Consider the following 14,066-nt stretch of genomic DNA (forward strand, 5'->3'; position numbering starts at 1 on the left):
TGTGGGATATCCTGATGGGCAGCTGCCCTGCATCAGGAGGCTTCTGGGATATGGGTTCAGAGGTCGTCTCAGACAGCTGTTTCCTGGTTTTCCTCGGTGGTTGCTAGGATATACTGCTCCTGACCTTTCAGGTAGTCGGCAAGGTCACGGTCATTGGCCTTCAGCGACAGCAGTCGGGGCGTGTTGCCCTGGTAACAGTAAACAACAAACAGGTGAGACAAATGTCCAGAGAAACAGCAGATGCTGTTCTCAGCCCCTCAAATTACTACAATGACTTTGACAGCAATGTTGACCTTCAGGGTCAAAGTTGTTTTAAAATAAGCATAAATCTACGGTATCATGAGAAACCTACTCCAACAGAGGGGGGTCTGTAAAACCCCGTCAACCCAGTGAGGGGTCTGTAGCACGGGGGGTGGGGGGTTCTGTAGCAGAGGGGGGTCTGTAGCAGAGGGGGTCTGTAGCAGCAGGGGGGTCAGTAGCAGCAGGGGGGTCAGTAGCAGAGGGGGGTCTGTAGCAGAGGGGGTCTATAGCAGCAGGGGGGATTTCTGTAAAACACATATGGGGGGGGGGGGTATCTGTAAAACACCTACGTTTGAATCTCTGCACGTGACCTTTGCCCCCGCAGCAACCAGCATGCAGCAGATGGACCTTCTCTGGTAGCTGGCAGCCTTGTGCAGGGGGGTCTGGCCCCTGTAAAATAAAACACCCCCTGTAAATGTGCAGCCTTGTGCAGGGGGGTCTGGCCCCTGTAAAATAAAACACCCCAGTAAATGTGCAGCCTTGAGGGGGGGGGGTGTCCACAAGCCGACTATGTAAGTGGAAACCAATTTTGACCCTGTAGAATGTACTGACCTTGAACCTATGTTCCTTCTCATTTCATGATCCACACTATTGTTCTACTGTTACCTGGCAACAAAGCCATACAGATAACCTTTGTAACCATGACAACAGATCCATGCAGCTAACTTTTGTTACCTGCCAATTGACATGATTCAGAAGAAAAAACTCACTTCTCATAGTCTGAGACTTCCAGCAGGGAGGGAGGCCCTGCAGAGGACAGACAGAATCAACATGATAAACTGGCACACAAATATCACAGATTGGGACAAAATATCTCAAAATGATTAGAATATGATTATTATGATTTACTAATAAAAACATTGAAAATATCACAAAATATCAGATTATAACAGTGTATAAAAAAAGGTACAAAACATCACAAAAGTATTACAAATACCAGATAACTGTAGAATATGAGAAGATATTGCGGATTTCCCACCGTGCTTGAGGATGTACTCCACCAGGTCCTTGTGTCCATAGCGCACCGCGTGGTGCAGAGGGGTCATGCCCTGGGGGTCAGAGGTCGTCAGGTCAGCTCCGCTACGCAACATCTCAACCAGCTGTAAACAAACAAACAAACAAATAAACAACCCTGATCCCTCCCTGGGGGTCAGAGGTCGTCAAGTCCGCTCCGCTCCGCAAAATTTCTACCAGCAAACAAACAAACAAATAAACAACCCTGCCCCTTTCCTGGCTGTTTTGGTCATCAGGTGCGTTCCGCTACGCAATATCTCAACCAGCTGTAAACAACAACCAAATAAAGAAATATCAACCATCTTACCCTACCTACTAGGAAAATAAATTACCTTTCGGATAAATACCTAATTCATTTGAACCCTAACCCCAAATACAGCACAAACAGAACAAACAAAACACCAGTCCCTAAAAATGGCCACAAACAAAAAAGGATTCTCTTTGCCTCAGACATTTTGTAACATAACAAAACTAACACTAAACATTGGTATGATACCTACCATGCCAATCTCCCCTTCTCTGCAAGCCTCCAGCAGTCCTGGAGAAAAATGGAAGTTTGGGCAAAATAAACATCAAAGTTTTGCTCTGGCTACGCTATAGCCATTACCATGAAACACAAATGGAAGTTTGAGCAAAATAAACATCAAAGTTTTGCTCTTGCTACGCTATAGCCATTACCATGAAACACAAAAGCAATGCGGACCCGGCAGTTATGCCTGTAAATGGCAAAAGACAGGACAACAGAAAAAGGCGAGGAAAACTTACGTGCATCTTTTTCTGATGCGTTTGGGCTACTGCGAAAGAAACACTCTTGTTAGCTTCACAGTAGACCAGGCAAGGAAAGGTGTAATACTAATGAGTACAATCATATAATATCTACATTATATTGCACCCTACTAAATCAACCCTAACCTTGATTCTAGCTTCTTAGTTCCTATAACACAAAAATAGGTGGGTATTCCCACCTACCAAATATATTAAGTATTACTATTAGGATCCATCCATAGATTCTCGAGTTATGCTGTCCACAAAGACACACACATCCACATAAACACATACAGAGAGAGAGAGACACACACACACACACACGCACACACACTCTCACACACGCACACACTCTCACATTCAGTGACACACACACACACACATACATCCACACACACACACAGACACGTACACACATCAAAGCACTCACACACACACATCCACACACACACACATCCACACACACACAAACACACATACGGCACACATTCTGACAGAAATGACACAAAATAAAACAGAACCCTTGGTGCAGGTTACCTTGCCCCAGGACTGTGTAGTGTGACCGGTCGGGGCTGGCGTCTGCTTGTGTTCGGGGAGCCGGTAAAGACTGGCGACGCCGGCTCAGACCTGCATACAGGGATACAGGTTCAAGGACACAGGGTCAGGGGTCAAGGACAAGGGGTCATGGACTTGTAGTTTCGAGGTTTTTAAAAACGGACGGCCGAAAACCAACAGTGTAATTACCATTAACCTCTGACCTTACCTGACACTGCAGACTGGTGGGGAGGACCGGTCCATTTGACCAGGGGGGAGGCTCTGCACTCTGTCATTTCGTCTTGAAGACCTGGAAATAGGGGTGGGTACCAGTACAGAACATTCAGGTCCGGTCCAGGTCCAGAGGATCAGGTCTGGACCTGGACCTGGAGTGTATGTGAATCGGTGATACTCGAATCAATGGTCCATTTAACTTTGAAGGAATCTGTTTGGTGGAGTATTCTACCTTCACATAAACAACACTAACCGCCTCTGTAACTTGGACCAAGTTTGACTGTAAAAACTTGGTAAAAATGCTTGTCAACCCTCCTCTCCTTCCCTCTTGTAATTGTCTTAGACGAATAAGCCTCAAAACACATGAATGAATGCCCCAGTAGTGCTGGGATGATACGTTCATTTTCTAATCCAGTCCAAAATCCAGGGCACTGAATTTTTTCGGGTCCTGTTTTTTCGGACCGGTCCACCAAGAAAAAACGGTTTTGTATCGGTACCCACCCCTACCTGCAAACATAAATTTTGCACATTTGGGGTTGGATGATGTGCTAAAAAAACAGCTCTAGATACAAACCTTCATGAGAGACCCACTAATAACTATGTCTACACAGATAAGATGCAGATGGAACTTACATGGGAGACCCTAGTGGATCTTACATGCAAGACCCCTGTGGAACTTACATTGGAGAGTCCTGTGGAACTAACATGGGAGAGCCCTGTGGAACTTACATGGGAGACCCCTGTGGAACTTACATGGGAGACCCCTGTCAAACTTAGTATACATGGGAGAGCCCTGGTGAAACTTACATGGGAGACCCCTGTGTAACTTACATGGGAGTTCCTGGTGGAACTTACACGGGAGACCCTTATGGAACTTACATGGGAGACCCTAGCGGATCTTACATGGAAGACCCCTGTGGAACTAACAAGGGAGACTCCTGTGGTACTTACATGGGAGATCCCTATGGAACTTACATGGGAGACTCCTGTGGAACTAACATGGGAGAGCCCTGTGGAACTTACATGGGAGACCCCCTGTGGAACTTACATGGGAGACCCCGGCGGGGTGACGGGGAACACGAAGGCCTTGCCCTGCGGAGTTCCGGCGGAAGTGCTGTGACCTTTAGGGTGCTGCTCCACAAGGTCGGGCATGGCGGGAGATGTGCAGACGTCCTTGGTGATGACCAGCTCAGGGTCAAGGACAAACAGCTCCTTGGAGGAGATATCAGTTACATAGTGCAGGTTCTCCTGTAAACAACAAACAACAACAATAAACAAAACATTCTTGTAGACAACAAACCTGTCAAGTAGTGATGAAATTCAAATAAGTAAGCAAAATCACTAGAAAATGTTTTGAGATCTCAGAAAAAGATATGCTATGATGACTTAAAGAACATGGACTTGAAGAGATCAAATAATGTAAAACCAGAAAGAGTCCAGGAGTCCTGATAAGCAGTAACAAAAGATTTTCAAAACTTCCGTCTGGATGTCTGTTTTCACAGGAGACGACCCTTCAGTCTGTCAACACTCTAGAAAGCCTGGATGGATTGTCTGGATATTTTTAATATTAGATCTTGAAATGATTACATTTTTGGGCCCCCTAGCAGCTTGTTATGGTACTGCTGTGGAACTGCCGGTTTTGATATCTCGTGTTTCGGGCAAACCATGGTCGCAATTTTGGTTGGTGGGTAGCTCTTGTGGTGGGGAAGAAGCAATGTAACAATAAGTTTGTGCCCTACAGTCAAAATCTGAGTCTGGACAAAAGGACTTACCTGGGTCCTGTCAATCCTGAAGAATCGGTCCGCATTGGTTGCTATGGAAATAGAAAACAAACATGTTGTAAGTAAAATTTCAGAATGTTAGTCGGAAGTAGATGATTTGCTATGATAGATTTTGTTAGTGCAGGGCATGCTGGGAATGCCCTGACGCCCTTCAATCCCAATCATGGCTGCCCACAAACAACTCAGAATCACAATCGGATTTGTTTGTTGTTTTATAGGGTATTCTGGGGACGTCTTGGTGCTCTACTATCCAAACACCTACTCATGGCTGGGCACAAACCTTTTATACTCACAGTCTGATTTGTTTGTTTGTTTGTTGGATACTCACAGTCTGATTTGTTTGTTTGTTTGTTGTATACTCACAGTCTGATTTGTTTGTTTGTTTGTTGTATACTCACAGTCTGATTTGTTTGTTTGTTTGTTGTATACTCACAGTCTGATTTGTTTGTTTGTTTGTTGTATACTCACAGTCCAGGAAGCACCACTTGGGCGAGAGCTTCTGCGTCGACACGGACAAGGTCAAGGTGGCTCTGGCGGGGTTATCCTGGGAACAAGAGCAGCAGGTGTTAGAGACAGCGCCCTCTGGCAGGCAGTAGCGGTACTGCAGGTGGAGCTGGGAAAAGCAAAGCAGGATGGGAAGGATTCTACAGATCGAGAGTAGCCTGCAGCAGTCAGCTGATTGGTGACTACTTTCCCCACTAGGGATGCACCGGCACAGTTACCAGCCGGGAAATCATTCAGGTACAGTTCCCAAATACTGGAACATCAATGTACCAGTACTGTACCTGAAGAAATGCACATTAACGTTATTACACATTGCTGTTCCTCCCACTCTGCAGGTTAACCCTCTGAGTGTAACTGTTACCCAGAATAGGGCAGACACCGTTGGGTGCAACTGTTACCCAGAATAGGGCAGACACTGTTCCATGTGTCTTGTTTCTGTTGACTTCTGTGCTGTAACTGCAGTGTTAGAAACATGGGGATGTGACTTATTACAGCCTGCGGTTTATAACTAGGGAAACACTTTGATTTTTTACATACAACCACAAGCGGCTACAAGCAGCTAAGCCACCTAGCTGTTACCCGAGCAGCAGTACGTGAACCTCCCCAGGACCTTACAACTGCAAACCAGCAGCGCTGGGAAATATCCACCGCACAAATAAGGCCATGTTGATTTCATTGGTATATTGAAAATGTAAAAAAAAAGAAATTTTTAAACCAAAAAAAGTTTAAATCTGTAATCAGGTAAGTTGAAGAAATGATCAAACAAACATTATGTCATACCTATAAAATGTATAACATACCCATAGATTCTCCCTTTTTCTCTTTCACATTTTATTCTTTGACTTTGAAATCAATTTCAGCAATCTCAGTATAACGGCTTTATTAATAATGATTTTATTCGCTCCTTCCATATATGGCAGATAATGCTGCAGTTAGGCCGTAGCAAGTAAATCTTATGGATGACATCCTCAGCAGACTGCAAAAATAGTGACAGTAAAAATAAAGCAAGATGGCCACATTTTCAAAATAGAAACATTGTAACTAGAATCAAGGGGACAAAACATAGTATCACAGCCAACAAGGCATTCATTCCTGTATTCAAGATGTGCACTGTTGTACTATATAAAAGGACACTAGTACCATGGTAGATTGGTATCACTATACAAAGCTGACCAATGACATACTCATGGCTTCCATTTTGGTACAATTTAAGTCATGGCTACCTCACTAGTGTCACTTTTATGCACGGACAAGGCTACAACACAACATACAGTGGGGGAAACGTGTAATTTAACAAAGTTTTCGGCGTGCACAATCGTGCGTACGCCGTGCACACGATCGCGCGCACGCCGTGTATACGATCGGGGTGGGCGGGATTTTGGACGGCGGTAGGGCGGGGATTATTCAGAATTATTCATGTTTAGGCACCGTGTACACGGAATATTCATGAGAAAACAGCCTGATTTACGGCAAAAAGCAAACAGCGTCTCTCGTACCAACGTAGCTGCGCCGCATACGCAGTTTTATTTTGTCAGATTTGACGTAAATTGTAGTAAAATACATGCAGATTTTTACTGGAATCGCCAACAAAATATCATGAAAAATCAATAAGATTGTGCTGCAAAGTAATCCACATAATTAGTTTAAAGTAGAAACACTTTCTTGTTTAATTCAATCCACAATCAAAATGAAATAATTCACATTTTCGAACAACATGACGGCGAGCGCTTTGTTTACAGTCCGCTACTTGTGTCGAGCACAGAATTCGGCGGCGCTAATTTGGTATCGCCGGCTGCTGTACGCCTAAAGAAAATCCGATCTGCAGCTGACAATTTCTTTAGAATATGCTCTTTATCACGTTTACACCGTAATCCATCGATAATTTCTTAGGCTGAATATGTTACAAACCTGAAATCAATGAAATAAATAATTGTTTACGGCGTATTTTCGGCTGTGAGAACCAGCACACGGGGTAGTCGGTATATTGTTCTATTCAGATAGCAACAATGCGGTTCCGTGTCGTTGCGATAATTTTTGGTTATGGTGGTCGAGACAACGAAAATATGACTCCGAGAAATGGGTCAAGATTTTTTAAACCCAAGGGTCACCATTTTTGATTAAAATTTAACCAAAAAATGCCGACTAGCTCGGTCACTACATTAGTATTCGTACGCAAAGCGACCTAACAAAGATCACGCGCCGCCGGATTTGATTGACATATCAGTACAAAGCGGCTCCTTTGACAATCATTACGCAAATAGAGGGCGTGTTGCAACGTGCTGTGCGAAAGTTCTTTAGCTTGTTTGGCTGCTTCGAATTACCAGCTTTCATCGATATATAATTGTTGCGGGACCACATTGTTGAATAAATTAAAGAGTTTATCCCCATATAACTAATTAAGCAAACCAAGGAGCTTTATATAATTTTTTAAAAATGCACATATTCCCACCATCCAGACGTTGAATGTGTAAAAAAAATACATCAAGATTTAACAGTTTTAACAGTGTAATCCATCGACGATTTCTTAGGCTGAAAATATCAAAGGAATAAATAGTTTTTTTTAACCCAAGGGTCAACATTTTAAACAGAAGATGCCGACTTGTTCTGTCATATTCGTATGCAAGCGACCTAACAAAGCTCAAGGCGCCGCCGGATTTGATTGACGTAGCGGTTCCTTTGACAATCATTTACACAAACGGAGGGCGTGTTGGAACGTACTGTGCGGAAGTTCTTTAGCTTGTTTCATGCTTATCTGCTCCGATCCATGGATCTACCATTTTTTCACGATATATAATTGTTGCGGAACAAGTTGCATGTCAGAACATTTAAACGTTACGGACTAACTAGCGTTAGGCAAGTTACCAAACCCTGAGATAAACGCAACTTCAAAACCTTTATCCAGGAGTACTATATATGAATTTCAAAATTTCTGGTTTGAATTTCGAAGACTTGTGCGATTTCATACTTCGCCTTACTGTTTTACACTAAGTCTGGGATGATAATATCAGTGTCTTTTAACCAAAACTTCGAATCTAGCTCCTCTCTTATCATCAAGCAAAGACGTGAGTCAGTCTGTCAAGATAACGATACACATCTGTGTCTGTTCTTAGATTTGCGTCGAGAAATAAACAAAGGCAGTTTTGTAAAACAAACGCCGAATCTGGGTCGCTTGTTTCACACTTACCTTCCCTTTCCCACCGAAATGTACAAAATGGCAATTTTTGGTTCGAAAACAAAATCGGCTTATTTTTCAGTGAAACTTACCTGATTGTTTAGTTAAATTTCTCTTGCAACCACAGCCAAAATGGCACCAAATACTTGCAAAGCGTTAGAAAATTCACTACAACCTCATTGGCTGTAGCATTTACGTCAGAAGCAGATAAGTTCTTGTTTATAGTACAATGTATTTTATCGTAACTTGATTATTTCGGTCCAAAGGGCCAAAATTTGATAATTTCTACTTGCATGTGGTAACTTTCGTATGCCTCATTTTGTTTTTTCAGGTACGCCGATAACGATCGTCGGAGAAAAGCTATTCATAACAATACCGTTTGGTCTTGCCATTAGAATTATCATCTTGTTTGGGCCAAGTTCTGTTTGTTCTTCCTTGGGCCAGGTTCTGTTTGTTCTTCCCTATGTTCTTGTTTGTGTTCCGTTTTAACATACGTTTTGCTAACACATGCTACGTTCGGAATTGCATGTTTTGTTCCTCAAGTTGCGTTTGGAACTTACAATTTTAACACGTTTTAACGTTTGAATAACGAAACATATCTAATATGTAACATACATTATATAAATAAGAATAATAATATCTACAAAGCAAAACAAAGTTTCTACCCCGAAGCTCAACAACACGTCTACAAGAAGGCAAAGATATAAAAGCTCCTTGAAGAAGGTAAGTCAACGATTAGATTTAGCTCCATCGGACAACGAATCTACCTGCGGTAGGTTTGTAAACTGCAGAAGAAATGAGCCGCGGATTCCGTATGAAGGTGAATAAGGTACTTTAGGTAAATTTCTAAATATGAATTTTGACGTAATTCTAAACACGTATTTTTGCTCTTGTTGCATTTCTTCGAACTTCATTCACTGCAAGCTGTACGTGGCGGTAGAATATCCCCTTACCTGAAACACCCTTTTGTCTTTTATATTGTGAACGAATTATTTGCTACCGTAAAAGTGTGAGAAAACTGCTCGGAAACGTTATATAACGCCCTAACCCAGGGCAGGAAGGACAGGCTTTCTGTTTTTTGTTTTTTTTTAATTTTGGGTGGGGGACTCGAGGCAGTTCATTTACACCAATGAACAGTATAAAGGGGATGTCGCATTTGCGCATCCCGACAATGGGGCTCGCATTTATCTAACCACAATGCATAACAATGACTAAGATGGCTATCACAACAAGAAATGTTCAGAATTTCGAAGACTTTTGCGACTTCATACACGGCCTTGCTTTAGTACAAGAATATCTATAAAATGATCTTTAAACCAAACTCTGAAAAAAATACGTTCTTCTTTTCTCAAAGAAGCGAGTCGGAGTGCTTTGTCAAGATTTTCAATACACATTTGTGCCTGTCCCTAGATTTGCGTCGAGAAATAAACAGCAGTTTCAGATATGCAACAACAACAAACGCCGAATCGGAGTCCCTTGTTTTCACACCTATTACAACATTTGAAGAAATCTCATTTGCCTACCAAAAATACCTGCAAAGCGTTAGCATTTACGTCTGAAGCAGATACATTCCTTACAATCATTTAATCACGGCTTGATTATTTGAGTCCAAAGTGCCAAAAATCGATAGATTTTATTTGCATATGGTAAATCTAGTATATCTCCTTTTGTTTTTCCAGGTACGCTGAAAACGATCATCAGAGAAAAGCTGTTCATATTGTTTGGTTTAGGAGGTTAAAGAACCTCCTTGGTTTGGTCTTTTCATTAGGATTAATAATTGTTGAAGTTTTGTTTGTTCTGGTTTATATTTTGGTTCATGTTCCATTTTGATTTCTTTTTTGCTAACAACATGTTATGTTCTGAATTATCGTTTTTACTACCTCAAGTTGCCTTCATTTGGAAATTGGCAACACATTTTAATGTTCGAATAACGAGCAAATCTAACATCTAACATACTAGTATGTTATATAAGTCATTTGAAGAACAAAACACCGGCGTAACACACCAGCTTAAAGCTCACGAACGAAATATCATTATGATACTCTTCAACGCATCTATACGAAGTACGGTAAGTCCCCGATTAGATTGAGCTGAATCTGACTTCGAATCTCCTTCGGACCTACGGTAGGTTTATCTACAGACGTGATGAGCTGTGGATTCTGTATGAAACTAAACGACGTTTCCAAATAAATGTACCATAAGTTACGATTTTTTTAAATCATGTTCATGTTTTTAATCAAATTTGTTCGTAGATTCAAGGACATATAGCGTCCTTAGTAGATTCAGTCGTCTCCTTTTTTTCTCTTAGTGTACAGTTGCAAATTGCTGGTATATCTCTGCTTGAAATACAGGAAGTTAAAAAAAATAACCCTATTTGCCTGGTGTCATAAGCAGTATTCATTAACCATAAAGAACCCAATAAAAAATCCAGTTAAACCTACGTCACATTTCAAAACCGGGGCCCGGCCGGGCCGCTTTCGGGAGCGAAAAGTATGCTATAATAAAAGACAGCAAACTACACATGACATAAAGAAACTAGTTGTGGGCATTATTTGCGTGTATTTAAACGTATAAATTTCAATTTTTTGTTTCAATAAACAGCCCGTCAGGGCTCCGGTTTATAAATGTGACGATAGCCTTATTCGGGAACGGCAACGTGTTTGTACGTTGTCAGGTCTGGTACCGCAAGGCGTGTGCCGATCCAGGAGATAACTGCGTCCTCTCCAGCTGAGTAGCCTCCAGTAAGTCAGAAACATCAAGACCTCAACATTTTGTTCAAAAGTGAACATACCATGATACGAAGCCATCTGACAAAAATGTAACAAACACTGGTCTTGAAATAAAGTTCTACATCGTGTTTGGACCTTTCTGAATAATTCTAAATGGAAAGCAAGACATTATAAAACGCATCAAATGGCAACAAACTTCACGCTGATTTGCATTGGCTTTTGTTAAAGCTTGAAAGGAACAACAAAACGATGAACAGGCCAACAGGGCGATAATTGTGTTAGTAAAAACAAAACGAGAAGATCAAAATGTAGTGTTAGCGCTACCACCACTACCGCCAAAAGAAACTGGAATAGCGAATAACAAAGGACGTTATTTTATATTATCAACGTCCTTACAAGTTGGTATAACCTCCTTGCCAACTTGGAATAGCTAAACGCTTTCGCAGAACAAGTCGGCTTGCAGCGTTTTTCCCCGTGCTCTTCTATCCTACGGACCTGTATGTGTAAAAGTGATCATAGAAATGTATGGAAAATGTTAATAATCGGTCAAAAATATGTATTACGATATTCTATACAAAAACATGAAATTGTGAATCATAGTCATCGTACTATTTCCATAGAAAAGGTTATCCCCAGCGGTGAGAGAATAATTGATAGCAACGTTTAGTCTTGTGCCCTAATCGTTTTTCACATATGCAGCTTAAACTGGTCACAGCCATGGAAAAAGATAAAGGCACTAAAATCTTATGTTTGGTAGCGTATTAAAGTTCGAATAGGGCGCGACGTTGTTGGCACTGAAACAGATTTCAAACAAAGAACTCAAGTTTTCCCGCCGCCTTTTGATCTGACTCTCCGACCGCCGTTTCGCGGGTTTGGGTGGGGTCCATCAATCAGTTTTGACAGCCTTGGCTCCGTTCTGTCTGGGGAGGACTGAAGCGAAGTTTAACTTTCAGGTTGGGGACAACTTATCCATTCCTTTGGAAAAAACTGATTTGACTTCATTTTCTTCAAAACCACTGTTTCGCGTAGTAGACATAATTTCGGTGGGCAATTAATCATTAGATGATTGTTCAATAGTTGACTTTACACAGTAAATGTTTCCGTCGTCTTTCCTCCCCATAAGCAAATGTACAGCTTGCTGCCGAAATTTCCTCCCCAAGATTGCCTTGTGGCGTAATCAGACCAAATAAAATGTAGAATACTGGGTGGTAACAACGATAACTGAGGTTAACAAATTCAACCTCCTTGCAGTTATACTAGTATGTTGTACAATGTGTCGCGTGTCGGCGACTCAATAAACTTCATCAGCGGATCAGTTGTCGCTTGTACCACGCTATCAATGTTACTGGGAAACATAACAAACTTAAAGGAATTATCTTGTTCAACCAAGGAGTTTTTTTTAATCAAGAGAAGCAAGGAGGCTATTTCCATGAGAGGAAAGAGTACGTATTAATTTAGCCACCGGTCGTGCTCCCAATTGTTTACTGCCCAGTGCGGTGCGCCTTTGATGTTTGTAGCGTTCCTTCGTGGGCTTTTCAACTTGGTTCAACTTGTAACAATATATGAAAGCTAGTTCGTCAGACGAGAAATTTAAATTTGCAACTAGATAAACAGACTTCTCGACATACTCAGTAACTTGCAACGTTCAGGAAAGGCGCTCAGATATCAGAAGTGAGAACTACTATTAATTCCTTTAACGGTAAAATTCCGTATTACTATCAAAGGCATAAAGACGGATAGATCGTATCAAACCCGACCGACCTTGGGCCGACAAAGACACGCTTTGGAGGCGGGGCACTATCGGGGTTTTTTAACGTCCCTAGTTGGAACTTATGGAAGTTAGCTGCGAGCAGTTTGGTAGTTACCTGATCAAATACGCGTTTCGGTCAAGTTTCATTAAATGAAGCTCTGGAAAATTGTGAAAATACGAAAATCTTTTTAAGGCCGTTCAGTACTCTTTGGGTTATACAAGGAGGTTGAGAAGAGTGTACGCACGACAACGCCCGGGCTTATATACAAACAAAGTGGCGTCTATTTACGCACAAGATTTAACTTTGCATTCAGATGAAAGCTGGAAAAATATATGAGCGCTGTAATAAGATACTATTTGTTCTGCATTCGATTTCTAATGTTTGACAACTGGATGGGTGGACGGTATGCCGTGCTTTTCCCGGGGGTCAATGACCTCGGAGCGCCACGTTGACGTGTAACCAAGGAGCCGGCTTTTATACAAGCTTGGTGTTACCTAACAATAATATTGTTGCTTGAAAGCGAGAAGTTTATGAACCAATCCTATCTTTAAAAAAACAATATGTGGGGTGTTGCTGACATTTTAATGAGCAAATGAAATGATAGTTACGGGTATATCAAGGAGGGTATACAGAATATAACATGCGGTCCCAGCGGTCGCGGCAGGCGCAGCGGACATCGCGCGGTGATATGGGGTGACTTGGATGGTCGTAAAATCAAACGTCTAATTATTTTTCTACCGTGTAAACTGGTGACTCATTATCGATATCCCCAGTGATAATGAGCTGACTCCCCGCTGATCTGGACTCCGCCCTAAACGTGTGCACGGCGTGTATACGATCGTGTGCGCGGCGTGCACACGGTTGTCTCCGATCGTGTACACGTTAAAATACACGTTTCCCCCACTGTATTTACTCATTTTGGTTATATTTGTCATGTTGACCATTTCCAAAGAAGAAATTTTTTTTCTTTTCTGAAATCAGGCAAAACTGAATGAGTGGATGTCATCCATAAAATTGACTTGCTGCCGCCTTAAGTGCTCAATTTTCAGCTCTGTTGTACAATTTACAGTATGATCAAATTTGTTTTGGGGGGGGGGGCAAAATGTGGGCAGAAGTCATCCAAGTTATCAAATCAACATGGCCCGATAAACTACTTCTTTTTTTCTGCTTCCCTTTTTTCCACTAAAAGCTGGTTTGTCCTGACTTACGATGAGGGAGACTGATCTCTGAAACCCCACACGTGCGTGAGGCACCTGCAAAACACAGGTCACAGGTCAAGGGT

General features: G+C 41.9%; 1 protein-coding gene across 1 annotated transcript in view; it reads right to left on the reverse strand.

Moving 5' to 3' along the window:
• Positions 1-6: 6 nt before the first annotated feature.
• The window catches only part of LOC118407540 (diacylglycerol kinase zeta-like), a 33,350-nt gene continuing 19,290 nt past the window's right edge, over positions 7-14,066 (reverse strand). Inside the window, exons 21-31 of the mRNA XM_035808017.1 lie at positions 5,097-5,343; positions 4,620-4,660; positions 3,896-4,095; positions 2,843-2,923; positions 2,617-2,706; positions 2,080-2,108; positions 1,815-1,852; positions 1,280-1,400; positions 1,011-1,047; positions 591-690; positions 7-188 (exon numbers count right to left, since the gene is read on the reverse strand). Coding sequence (XP_035663910.1) covers positions 69-188; positions 591-690; positions 1,011-1,047; positions 1,280-1,400; positions 1,815-1,852; positions 2,080-2,108; positions 2,617-2,706; positions 2,843-2,923; positions 3,896-4,095; positions 4,620-4,660; positions 5,097-5,343 — 1,104 coding nt within the window. The 3' untranslated portion in view covers positions 7-68. The remainder of the gene's footprint in view (positions 189-590; positions 691-1,010; positions 1,048-1,279; positions 1,401-1,814; positions 1,853-2,079; positions 2,109-2,616; positions 2,707-2,842; positions 2,924-3,895; positions 4,096-4,619; positions 4,661-5,096; positions 5,344-14,066) is intronic.

Source organism: Branchiostoma floridae, unplaced genomic scaffold, assembly GCF_000003815.2.
Source record: "Branchiostoma floridae strain S238N-H82 unplaced genomic scaffold, Bfl_VNyyK Sc7u5tJ_1421, whole genome shotgun sequence".
Lineage (NCBI taxonomy): Eukaryota > Metazoa > Chordata > Leptocardii > Amphioxiformes > Branchiostomatidae > Branchiostoma > Branchiostoma floridae.